A 13,399-nucleotide genomic window follows, 5' to 3' on the forward strand; every position below is an offset into this window, starting at 1 on the left:
AACATGTCTGCAGGGATGGTCCCTTCTGGAGGCTCTGAGGGTGGATCCATTCCTTGCTCCTATCCTGGCTTCTGATGGTTCCCAGAGATCCTTGGCGTTCCTTGGCTCGTGGGAGCCCCACTCCAGTCTCTGCGTCTGCCATCCCATCACACGGCCTTCTCCCCTTGGGTCTGCACCTTGGTGTTTCTTCTCCTCTTCTTATAGGGCACCCGTCATTGTTACAGCCCGCCCTAATCCAGCATGGCGGCATCCTAACACACCTGCAAAGACCTTCTTTCCAAATAAGGTCACGTTCTGAGGTTCCGGGTAGATGTGAACTTCTGGTTGCTTGTCCTGAGTACTTGTTATAATAAGCGCCAAGCAATTCAGGAGGGAACTGCTGGAGGGTGAGGATGGTTCTCCTCCTTGAGAGGGGCTGAGTGGTCCCACATGGGAACACACCACATGGCAGGTGTTGTGGATTGACTCATGTCCCCCCCAAAGACAAGTTCAAGTTCTAACCCTGATCCTGGGGGTGTGAATCCATTTGTTAATAGGACCTTTGAAGATGCTATTAAGATGAGGCCAAAGTGAATCCAGGTGGGTCTTAATCCAACATGACTGGAGTCCATGTGAGCAGAGGAAATCTGGACACAGATGGAGGACACAGATGGAGGACACAGATGGGGAGCAAGACAGAGGCAGAGACTGAGCTGTAGATGTCCAACAAGCTGACCAGAATGCTACAGACTTGAGAAAAAGCGTGGCCCTGCCAGCACCTCGGTCTCGGATGTCTAGCCTCCAAAACCGTAAGGAAATAAATCCCTGTTGTTTAAGTCAACTGGTCTGTGGTTCGTTGTTCCCAGAGCCCTGGGAAAACCAAGGCAGCAGGTGTCCCACCCTTTGCCCTCTGGACCTAGCAGTGGCAAGCAGCGTGTGGAGGGAGGACGGCTGGCAAGTGAACGCCCTGGAGACGGGTGCAGGGCTTCCCAAATGTCCCACCACCAAGGCACACTGTCATTCATCCCGTCTTGCCCTCAGCGCCCTCTGCCAAGAATCAAAGATGCAGCCCAACAACAGAAATTTGCATAATTTGTTTTCTCAAGTTTATTACTCAAAGCCATGAAGAACCACCCATCTGAGCTTCTGGTGAGATGAAATAAATTGTGGTACCCCATCCAGCTGCTTGAATAAAAACAAAGTTACTCGAAATTCTCCTCAGCCACCGCAGCTTTATCATCCATCATTACATGATTCCCTTTAGGCTTCTTGAAATACTAAAGAATAAGCTTCTGATCACATTTTCTACCTTTCTCAGACTCTTGAGAGTTTGAAGATGCAAGGATGGTAAATGGCGTGATGTTTTATTTTCTTTTCATCACCGCCACTACAAATCCATGAAGAGAAATTCAGGGCTTCAAGACCTAACCAAGATCAGGTCCAGGCATTTTGGAGGCAGAACTGTTTGTAGCACACTGAGCCTGATGCTGACTGACTCACATTTGAGGGAAGGCTGGTTTTTCTAGGAGCTAGGATTGATAAGGGCTGATTAATTTGCATTTTCTCTCTCGGTGTCCTCTGAAATCCAACACACATTTGCTGGCCTGAATTCAGTGCAATGGAACAGAACAAATATAAATGCTTCTGACGGGTATCAGCCCTGTGGCTTTTGTGTTACTGACTCCTCACTCTGGCCATCTCCACAGACTCTGTCACCTCTTCCACCAGCCTGAGTCTCAGCCCAGCACACCAGCTTCAGGGCAGCACGTTGCACGCACCTTTCTGGAAATTTTTTTCAATCAATGTACTCCATTTAGAGAACTCGTTTCGGAGTTTGGTAAACAGGCGGCTCTCTTCCTCCCCTACTGATTCCTCCCCTTGTATTATGGCATTGATGTCATCATTAAATCCATTAATTTTCTGTCAAGAAGGAAGAAAAATCAGGATAAGTGGAGATACTCAAAATACAAGTGTCAAGGGGGTTTGGTGGCCACGCGTGTGCCCCCTAGGGAGCCGCTGCAGAAAGAGGAAAAGCACAAGCTTTGGCACCAGACAGCCTCAACACTCTCTTACCACCTGTGAGACCCGGGCGAGAGCTCACAGTGACGCGAACATGGCTGTTACGCAATGGACACTGATGATGTCACCCCTGCCCCCCACCCCCAGCCCGCCCCCGCTTCGGGAGGAAAGGCACAGAATAGATTTGGACCAGCTTTGGGGGAGTGGAGAGAGCAGTGAATAAGGCACAAGATCTCTTTTCTGGACAGAGATGCCTGATTTTCCACCCCGGTGAGGTTGGCAATACTCACGTCAATCAGAAAGAACATTTTTTCGCTTTCCTCTTCTGGTACGTCTACGCCACACTTTTGTAACTCCTCTGTTAATTTCTCGTGACTTTCCTTTATTCGGTTTTCTAACAGAGGCAGAGATTTCTGAGGAAAGTACAGAGAAAATAACATTGATGTATCAATGGATAGAAAATGCACAGGGGGCTGCGCTGTCTGAAATCCTGCTGAAGGGTGCTGAGGGGATCTGACTCCTCAGCGTCCTCTAAAAGGAGGCTTTTCCAGCTGGAGGAAGGGGGTGCCAGTGGGCCACTGCCTTCCGTGCACCTCCCCACCTCCTCACTCTTGCGGAAACAGCTTCATGCCTACACTGGGTGCCTGGGAACAAAGCATGGTTCCCGGGTCACGTCCGGGCTCCCTAAGGGGCAACTCCATCTAGGGTGTTTTATTTAACCTCTCCATAGGGACATCAGAAAGATCCACTTTGAAATTTGACTACTTTTAGGTTGTCCTTAACAGGTCTCAGGGATTTCTTTTTTCCTGACTGAGTGGACGTGGTGGTTAACCCTTTCACTGCAAACATCTAAAGAGGCTGGTTAAAATGTAAAAAGCATGCTTTTAAATGCATCAACAAGCTGGCAAGTTAATAAGAGATACTCAGAGGCCAAAGCAAGGGTGACCGTAAGAACCTGGGGGTACAAGAGGAAAAAGCAGTATTGAAGCCAGAGTCTACCCCGAGGGCATTTGTCAAGGTAGGAAAACGTGATCTTCCATTTCACGGCCTGATTTAGTGTGGGGGCAAAAAAAAAAAAAGCCCCAGGTGGGCCTCCTAAAGGTGGGGAAGCTAATGAGAGCCCACCTTCTTTCTGCAAAACTTGGGACACCGGAGAGCTACACTCTCATTATAAAGGTAAACTAGACACAGCCCTGCCTTGCACCCCTGCTCCTGGAGCTGCTCGGAAAACCGTGAACTCTGGCACCGAGTAAAGAGCCAAGCACACTCTCCACCGAGCATGTGTAATCACAAGCAAACAGTCAAATAGGTTTCCTGCCCAAATTTACTCTCACTGAGTGATTCCCAAAACCTCAAGTTGAGAATTTTAAGCAGTTCAAGTTCAAGGCACCCCAGGGCTCTGCAGAAGCAAATGGTGATCCTCCCTGGTCAAGGCCCTGAGGAAGACAGGCCCCCAGGCAAAGCTCCAGCCCCAGAGACACGAGGCATCGTGAGTGACAGCCAAAGGGGCGGCCAGCAGAACCCCCCACACCAGGCTTCCGATACGGCATCGTTGAATGCAAAATACAACACACATCCATGCAAGGAGATATTACAAAGGATTAGAAATCTGCAGAAACAAGAGATGATGTCCAGGCAGATTTGCAGAAGAACCACATCAAATTTTAAACAGAACTTCTAGAAATGAAAATTATGACAATTAATGTTATCAAGAGATTGTGAGAGTGGCTGGCCATGAGAAAGGAAGAGTTATTACCGTGCTCGTAAGATTTTCATTTATATTTAGGCCAAGTGGATACAGTCTAGCACCATCCCACCCAAAGTATGGGCCACACAACATCTGAATCACTCAGAGCTTGTTAGAAATGCAGAATCTCAGGCCCCACCTCAGATCACCTGAATCAGAATCTGCATTTCAACAAGCTCCCAGGTGATCCATGTGCACCTAAAAGGCTGAGAAGCCGAGTCTTTTAGAGATCAGATATTACTGTGCGTGCTTACAGAGATGTGTATGATGAGTTCAGTCGTCAGTCTTTCTGCCAGATGGGGAACCGTGGCCTTTCCTTCCTCCAGAAGAACCCTGAGACAGAACACAGCACAGATTTCCATCTTCATGTAGCCGTCAACTACAGATCTGCCCTCTGCCACTGGGGACAACCCAGGCACATTCAGTTACTTCCAAATGGATGAAATGTCTTACAATCGTACCCAAAAACTACTCAGAAGAGGATTACACAGAATTATGACTGAATTTTAGTAATCTTGGATACTTCAACAAATGGTATACAATTATTCCTTCCAGCTGTTAGAATAATGCATCATTCAGGACATCTGACTGTAGAATAAGTCTTTATAAAAACACACATACACACCTAGAGATACGTTTTCATAACATACACACACACACACATACACACACACACCCCTATGTGCATACTGTATCAGTATACACAGAGCATATAAGTACGTCTTCATTAAAATATATGTATGCATATTTGCATAAGTAAACACTTATGCAAATCCGTAACACTGATATAAAAGACCTTCTCACTGAACATGGGAAGGTGCCTTCCCCCAAGATAAGAACTTAAACCACGAGCTACCTGGAAGACTAAGTCAAGCACTTGTCTCACTGTGTCCAAATGGGGACTCCGAGAGGGAGCTACTACAGAGCTTTCCACGGCTTAAACGACATTTTAGGATAAAAAGCTCCACATGCCCAAGCTTCAGCTCCTACACTGTAAACTCCATCGAATGCCTCTCCGCAGCTTCCTGGGAGCCTTGAATGCAATCACGTTTGCACAGCACATGCATCTCCACCCACGTCTGCACGTGTTCTCCTTGAACACGATGCTTTTCTTTGACCATATCCTAAACACCTTTTCACGGCCATAAATGGTTCTACCACGGCATTTTAATGGTTGCAAACCATCGTTGTGTTTTGTTTCTCCAGCCCCCAGATTGTCGACATTTGGTGTTCCCAAGTTTTGATGATTATCAACAAAGCTGTGCTGACCCTCCTTCAACAGACATCCCTGCACAGGCCCCGCTGACCTTCCCGGGGAGAATCCGAGCACCCTTTTGAGGCGCGTCCGCATGTTGCTGAACCACCTTACCGAAAGGCCGGGCCAGTGTGGCTCCGCCTCCACCGACTCTACCCATGCTCGTTATTTCCAACCTAACCAATTTTATCAGTCTTTTCTTTTAAAAACTGCTTTGCTTGGGCATTAGGGTTAAAAAGGCCCCCCCCCCCCATCCTGGGATGGTAAACTATCCATATACATTTTTTTCCGGGATGCTTACGGCTTTTTAAAATATATATATTTAATTAAAAAATTTAATTACTATGTATTTCAGTCTAAATTGTTAAGCAAAGGCACAATGTAATTTTTTCCAAGTCTCAAACAGTCATCCCCATGCCACTGGCTGAATAATTGAAATGATACAGCCCACTTACTGGAAATGCCACATTTATCAGATATTAAATACACATACTGAGATCTATTTTTGGACTTTCCACTTTTCCCACTGTTCTATTTGTTTTTGTTCTGATTTCAGCACCACGCAATTTAATTATTATAGCAATTCCCTCCTTAGTTTTATTTACTTATTTATTTTGCAATCCTTGGTGAATTCCCCTTTTATTCTTCCAGGCAAATTCCATAATCACACTCAAGATAGAGACACACTTAGACACACACATTTCAACAGTGGCAATTTTCCCAAGTTAAGGATGAACGGATTTTCCTTAGTTTCCGTTTACCCTCGGGTAAATCACAGCAGAGCATACCTAAAATTTTGGTGGTTCTCAAAGAAGGCCTTCTCTCTCCGCAGAGCCTCGGCCAGGCTCAGCCGGTCCTGGATGTCCTGCTGGCCCCGGCATCTGACGATCATGTAGCCCTTCTTCAGGTGGCAGACAAGGTTCCGTACCACGTCCACCACCTTGTCCTCTGTACCTCTGTCCACCAGGTCAGGCTTTGTCAAGATGCCTGTGAGCCAGAGACTTTCAATGAGACGATGAAGCGTGGGGCAGCTCGCTCCCCAGCAGGGGAACAGCCATACAGACATGGCTTACCTTTGCCCAAACTTCTAGTCATATGTGAAAATAAACCACCATTTGTTTAGTCAGGTTCTCTGTTACTTGCAGCCAAATGCATTCTTAATGGACACAATCCGCCTCCTGCTTTTGCCCCACCCCGGACCCCACCACCCCTGATGGTAACAGTTAAGAGTCAAGCTGTGGCATCTCATCGAGTCCAGCTGACTGGCCTGGACAGGCATCAAACTTGCCCCCTTGCGATTCTTCTCTGCTGACAGCCGCCACCACCCTGAGTGTGCGCCAAGCAGCAGCCCTCTGGATTCAGACACCTACAGTTGTGAGGTCCCCCTCCCCCGCCTCACCTATGGTCCTGTCCCCTTCGGGGTCCACTTCCTGAGCCATGCTCAGCGCCTCCGTGGTTGCAATGTCCACATTACTGGGCACCACCACCAAGTTGATGGTCTCCTGCTTGTTTATGTACTTCCTGATGAGGGACTTGATCTGTGAGAAAACAGGAGGAGGTGACTTGCGAGTGCCACAAAGGGGGATGAGAGACGAGATGCGTCCTGACCTTAAATATGCTGCAAGTCCTAAGAGACCCAGGGGTATTTCCCCAAAGGAAGTAACTATGGAGAAATGAACCCACACACCCAACCTAGGGGCCCTCCTAAGCCAGTGTCATGACAAACTAAATTCCCTGAGACGCAGCCACAGAATTAGGGAAAACCGTAAGGCTTTAGCTGACTATCCATCCCCTAAGTCCTCACATCAAGTCTGACGGCCACAATGAAACACAAGATGCCAAAAAATGGGCTGACTAATTCCCTAAATCTTTTAGAGTGAGATTCTCTGATCCTCAAACATCATTCTGCCTGTTTCCGATGCTCCCTCACAACGTAAAACCCCTCACTTATAACAACCAGTTTAGACAGGTCACAGAATTTAACCATAACCAAAAGTGAGTCATCGGGTAAAACGCCAAATGAATATAAAACATATTTGCAATTTTGCCTGCTTGCCTCTCTCCCTCCAGAGAAGCTTCCATCAGACTTGACCAAGGAGATCGCGAACAACAGGCTCTTCAAAAATCCCTCTTCATGAGGGTAAGGTGCCCTGAATAGCCAAAAATGTCTTGAGAAAGAGGAATGAAGTGGGAGGTCTCACACTACCTGACTTTGAAGCATATTACAAAGCTACAGTGCTCAAAACAGCATGGTACTGGCATAAGGACAGATAAACTGATCAATGGAATCAAATTGACTATTCAGAAGTAGACCCTTACGTCTATGGACAACTGATCTTTGATAAGGCAGTGAAGCCGAAGCAACCGGGAAAGAGCAGCCTGTTCAATAAATGGTGTATGGAGAACTGAATATCCATTTCCAAAAGAATGAAAGAGGATGCCCATCTCACACCTTATACCAAAATTAACTCAAAGTGGATCAAAGACCTGAACATTAGCACCAAGACCATAAAACTCTTAGAAGAAAATGTAGGGCAATATCTTAAAGATCTTGTGAAAGGAGGTGGTTTCTTAGACCTCATACCCAAGGCACGAGCAACCGAAGAACAAATAGACAAATGGGATCTCCTCAAAATTAAACACTTTTGTACATCAAAGGACTCTGTCAGAAAAGTAAAAAGGCAACCTAGACAATGGGAGATGATATTTGGAAACCACATATCAGATAAGGGTTTAATATCCCGAATATATAAAGGAATCCTGCATCTCAACAACAGAAAGACAAACAATCCAATTAAAAAATGGGCAAAAGACATGAACAGACATTTTTCTGAAGAGGAAATACAAATGGCTCAAAAGCATATGAAAAAATGCTCAACTTCACTGGCTATTAAGGAAATGCAAATCAAAACCACAGTGAGATATCATCTCCCACCTGCCAGAATGTCCATTATCCAAAAAACAGAAAATGACAAGTGCTGGAGAGGATGTGGAGAAAGAGGCACACTTATTCATTGTTGGTGGGAACGTAGAATGGTGCAACCACTCTGTAAGACAGTATGGAGGTTCCTCAGGAAGCTAAATATAGATTTGCCAAATGACCCAGCTATTCCATTGCTGGGTATATACTCAGAGGAACTGAAACTTAAGACACAAACAGACATATGTAAACCAATGTTTATTGCAGCATTATTCACAATTGCCAAGAGATGGAAACAGCCCAAATGTCCATCAAAGGATGAGTGGATAAACAAACTGTGGTATATAAACATGACGGAATATTATGCAGCTATAAGACAGAACAAAGACATGGATCATGTAATAATGTGGATGAACCTTGAGGACATTATGTTGAGTGAAGTTAGCCAGAAACAAAAGGACAGATTCTGTATGGTCTCACTAATATGAACAGACATTAATGAACAAACTTTGGGAGTTAAAAGCTGACAACACAGGTGACCAGGAGATAGAAAGAGGGCAGAGATCAGCCATTTGATGCTGAAGGACTACAGAATGTTTAGGATTGATTGCATAGATCCAGAAATAGATAGCATAATACTGTATGATGGTAGCACGGTATTATAAGTACACTGAACAAAGATGTCTGTGAGTAAAGCTGAAAGAGGTGGGATAGGAGAATGTATGACACCAGAGGTAAAGATAGATGATAAAGACTGGGACTGTATAACGTGGCAAAAACTGGAGTGGCCAATGACTGTTACTAAATATACAAATATAAAAATGTTTTTGCATGTGGGAAAGCAAATGAATGTCAACCATGTAGAAATTTGAAAAAGGGATGGTATTCAGGAAAAAACATAATCAAAGCAAACCGGAGTCTGTGGTCAACAGTAACATTGTAATATACCTCCATTAAATGTAACAAAAGCAATATGCCAATGCTAAATGTATATGAGGGGGATATAGGGGAGTAATATGGGATTCTTGGTAGTGGTGTTATTTGCTGTCCTTAGTAGTATATTGTATTGTATGACATGTTATTTTTCTTTTTATCATTTTTTCTTATTGCTTAAAAAAAAAAACAAAACAATTTTTCTTGTAGTAATCAGTATGTTCAAGTGCTGATTGTGGTGATAAATGTACAACTTTATGATGATACCATGAACAACTGATTGTACACTGTGGATAAATGTATGGTATGTGAATATAACTCTATAAAATTGTAGGAAAATATATAGAGGAGTAAAAGTGTTGGAGAAAACATGGTGAGAGGGATGATGCCTCACCAATATGGACTAATTACAATGTGTAAACTCAGAACTGAATCTTAGAACATAGCCTAACATGGACACAATAATTGTAATAGTCCCTAGATTGTAAGCTCTTACAGCAGTTAACTCTATCCCTGAATTTAAGGCCTATCTCTAAACTTTGAGATGCTGATCCCCTAGCGTATAACCTGATTGGTCTCTGGAACAATGCATATCTCTGAGACACCTGAGACTCAGAGCTAGAGCTCGGCAGATATGAATGTCAGTATTAGTGCATACAGCCACTGTCAAAAAAAAAAAAAAAAAAAAAAAAAGCTTAAAAAGAGCCAAGACTTCAATTAGTGATATGAATGAAGCAGGTCTGGTTAAGACCAGGGCAAGCCAGGCCAAAAGATAAAGGTTGAAACTGATTGTGTTTTAAAACTTCAACTTTCATATGAGGCCAAGGGAATAGATACCTATTTGGTACAGGATCTAAATTTTCTAAACGGTACAACTCTACAGTCGATTTGTTCAAACACCATAATTGCATGGAACTTTGAATAGGAAGTGAGATACGGTAGGTTAGTATAGGCTGGAGTGAAATAGTGACACATCCTAGAGTAATTTGAGCAGATAATAAAAAACATATTTACAGCCTCCCCCTCCCCAGCCCCGAGGATCTGGGGGAAGGTGCGGATGTGTTGGACATCCTCACCTGGACTGGTGTTGATGTTGTCACAAACATTGGGACTGGCGGTTTGATATGCTGAGCCCTCGAGCAAGGGACTTGCCCTTATGAAGCTCATTACTGCAAAGGAGAGTCTAAAGTTGTATGTAATGGTGCCTAAGAGTCTCCCCCTGAGTACCTCTTTGTTGCTCAGATGTGGCCCTCTCTCTCTCTAACTGAGCCATCTTGACAGGTGAACTCGCTGCCCTCCCCTCTATGTGGGACCCGACTCCCAGGGGTGTAAATCTCCCTGGCAACGCAGAGTATGACTCCCGGGGATGAATGTGGACCCGGCATCGTGGGACTGAGAGTATCTTCTTGACCAAAAGGGGGATGAAAAATGAGACAAAATAGTTTCAGTGGCTGAGAGATTCCAAATGGAGTTGAGAGGTCACTCTGGTGGACATTCTTATGCACTATATAGATAACACCTCTTAGGCTTTAATGTAGTGGAATAGCCTCAGCCCTGAACTGCTGATGCTTCAGTGCAGTGCCCTCCCCACCCCAGGCCTGGGACTGATGGAGTCGGAAATTTCACCTGCCATCCGATGTCGGCTGGCTGATTGCCTACAGCCACCCTGGTTATTCCAGGAAGGTCAATCAGGGTCAGATCCGGGACGTGCGGCGAGCAGACCTCCAGGTTAATTAGCTCATGGCTGATTCCCAAGCCTTCCCCAGCAATGGAATTCTGGGCTAGAGATGAGGAAGAAAACAAAAACTGAACAGAGCTTAGGATGGAAGCGGCTCATTACAGTGGACACTCTGAAAGCAACGTCTGCTTGCTGGGATCCATGGATACAGGCATGTCTGGAGCACATTCACCTTTCTGTTATTGGAGCTAAAAGAGAACTCAAAGGAGACCTCAGTGTTTTCCCTGCCAGTGGCCAAACTGTCCATGGAGAGAATTCCTGTGGACATCTCCAGGGAAGACAAAGAGCTGCACCAGCCCAAAGCTGACCAGAGTCAAGCAGCTCTTGCTGATGTCACAGCCAAATCCCTCCCACTGACATCATAAGGAAATTGACAACGAAGGAAACTTAAAACAAATAAAGACAGTGGAATTCCAAAAACATGAATTGGAAAATTATATGGGGGAAAGTGCTTATTCTAGGTGAGATGAACTCTGGCTGCTTATAGTCTGTTAAGAGATTTCATTTCCTCACTCCTCCTTGATAATGAAAATTCTACAGAAATTTAGAATATGACCTTTTTTCATCAAACTGGTAACTAATGCCACCTTACTTTTTAGTCCTTTCTACATCCAGAACGTCTTTTTAGTATGTTTTATACCGATCTAGAACTTAGATTGGAAACATTGACGACGACAACATAGGTGGCAGAGTTGGCTAATTGTTTCCCAATATCCAATCACCTCGCTTCCTAGGTAATAAACCTGTCAGGTTTTTAGCTGGTCCATGTAGCAACTTAGATGAAAGATTCCATTTCATAGGCTTCTTCTCTCTGGCTAGATGTGGTCAGGAGATTAAGTTCTGCCCAATGGATATATGTGAAAATGTTACATGTCACCTCTAGAAAGTGTGCCCTTTGCCAATGTCCAGTTGGGTTGGCTGGAATGCTGACTCACCGGCCAAATCACAAAGGGACCTTGGGAACGGAGGCACATATATTAGAGCAACAAGACAGAGAAATCTGGGTCGCTGGCAATGCAGAACTCCCAAGTGATCCTTGGTTTTCCCACCTCCAGACTTACATGTGAGAGAGAAAGAACTTCCACACTGTTGAGACCACTGGGCAGTAATTTGCTTGCACACAAGGCCTCAACAAATCCTTTCATTCCTGTATGCATGCTCCTTTATAATGTGACTTTGCCACTTCTCTCATGAAGAGAGAGAATGTATTTCTTCCTCTGTCCCTCGAAATTGGCCTTGACCATGTGATTTTCTTTGGCCAAAGGCACATTAGAAAATGTGATGCCAGCAGAGATCTGAGAGGCGCTCACATACCAAGGTCTTCCCTCTCCTTCTGACACCACATGGAAAAGCCCAGGCTGACCTACTGGCAGATGAGAAGCACAATGGAGAGAAGGCCTGGGGATTCCAGCCAAGGCCCTGGACGAGACTGAGGCCGTCCTACAACCATCCAGTCCCAGCCAATCAGCCCAGATGAGAGTAACAGCTCCGCCAATCCATACAATCATGAGTAATGAAAAGTTTTAAGCCATTTGGTTCTGAGATCAATTTGTTACTCAGCAAGGACTAACTGATACACACAGTTATTTTAAGACTTCTGCCATAGTCAACCAAAAAAATACTAATACAAAATATCATTTGTTCTGTTAACATTAACTTTCTCTAAAATAGTCAACAAATGTTAATTGGTGCTCCCATGTTTACAAAAGCCAAACCCATCCTATCCTCCTCTTGGGTATTAATTCATGCCACATTTGTACCTTCTGAAACTAAGTGAAACTTAATTACGTGACATGTGAGAGAAAAAAATTAAAATCAATAAGGAAAAAGTTGTGGATTCATCTCACTGACATGTGCTGCTCTTTGCCAACTGACTCTGTCCTGATCTCTATTTCTTCTGGTGTCATTTCCCTTTTCAGATGTTTCAAATTGATCAAATTGTTCTTTGTGATTTACATTTTTGAGGCTTACCACTAAAGTAGTCTAAGCTAGGATTGTGCAAAGACACAAATTTCCACCAGTTCCAAATAGGGTTCAATGAGGTTGACAGGGAAAGAGTTCCCTGGCTCCTATGCCCCAAATCCTTATATATCAGATCTGCAGAGTAAGAAATCCCTTGAATAAGGGACAAATCCTCCATATTTGGATACAGATACTTAATTCCATACCAAGTAATGAATTACTGTTGTCAAATTTGGTCCCAAAGTGCTGGTCTTAATGAGGTGACGGAGGAGGTCGCATGAAGCCTGTCATGGAGGAGGGAGTGAAGGAAGGTGGGGTGGCTGATTCTAGGGGAGCAGGACAGGATAGAAAGGGAAGAGCGGGGAGCACCCAGGTAGATCCCACCCACTTCAAAGGTTGGCCCAGGCATCCACTAGGTGATGATGGACAGAGGGTACTCACCTTTATTTATCTGCATTTCCACCTCCGAAGGGTCTGAAATGTCAAACTCACAGTTCAGGTAGCTGACTTTCCCTTTCCACTCATCTTCATTCACAAGCTTTTTCAGTTTCAGCACCAGAGGACATCTCGTAACAATACCTAGGGGGCCATTTCCATATCAGTTCTTGTACTTGACTCTTAAAAATTCTATGTGGTGGTCTTAGACCTGTGGTTCTCAAAGTTTTTGTATTCATCTGGGGGATGTGTTCAAAATACAAACATCCTGGTCACACCCTCAGACACTGTGAGGCATTATGCCTGGGGAGGGTTCCAGGATACGCACCGTGATCACCCATCACAGGTGATTCTTGGCTCACTAATGCTTGAAAGCCACCACTTTAGACTCTGTGCTTCATCCCAGGGTTC

The 13,399-nt window shown here is 44.6% G+C and overlaps 1 protein-coding gene across 2 annotated transcripts in view; it reads right to left on the bottom strand.

Annotated features, from left to right (window-relative positions):
- Positions 1-13,399, bottom strand: part of MX1 (MX dynamin like GTPase 1) — a 45,359-nt gene that overhangs the window by 8,160 nt on the left and 23,800 nt on the right. For both annotated transcript variants that reach the window (XM_037831449.1, XM_037831445.1), the window contains 7 exons: positions 12,995-13,132; positions 10,480-10,634; positions 6,400-6,538; positions 5,789-5,987; positions 4,000-4,078; positions 2,289-2,411; positions 1,758-1,899 (listed from right to left, as the gene is read on the bottom strand). In XM_037831449.1, coding sequence (XP_037687377.1) covers positions 1,758-1,899; positions 2,289-2,411; positions 4,000-4,078; positions 5,789-5,987; positions 6,400-6,538; positions 10,480-10,634; positions 12,995-13,132 — 975 coding nt within the window. The remainder of the gene's footprint in view (positions 1-1,757; positions 1,900-2,288; positions 2,412-3,999; positions 4,079-5,788; positions 5,988-6,399; positions 6,539-10,479; positions 10,635-12,994; positions 13,133-13,399) is intronic.

Source organism: Choloepus didactylus, chromosome 1 (genome assembly GCF_015220235.1).
Source record: "Choloepus didactylus isolate mChoDid1 chromosome 1, mChoDid1.pri, whole genome shotgun sequence".
NCBI classification, from domain to species: domain Eukaryota; kingdom Metazoa; phylum Chordata; class Mammalia; order Pilosa; family Megalonychidae; genus Choloepus; species Choloepus didactylus.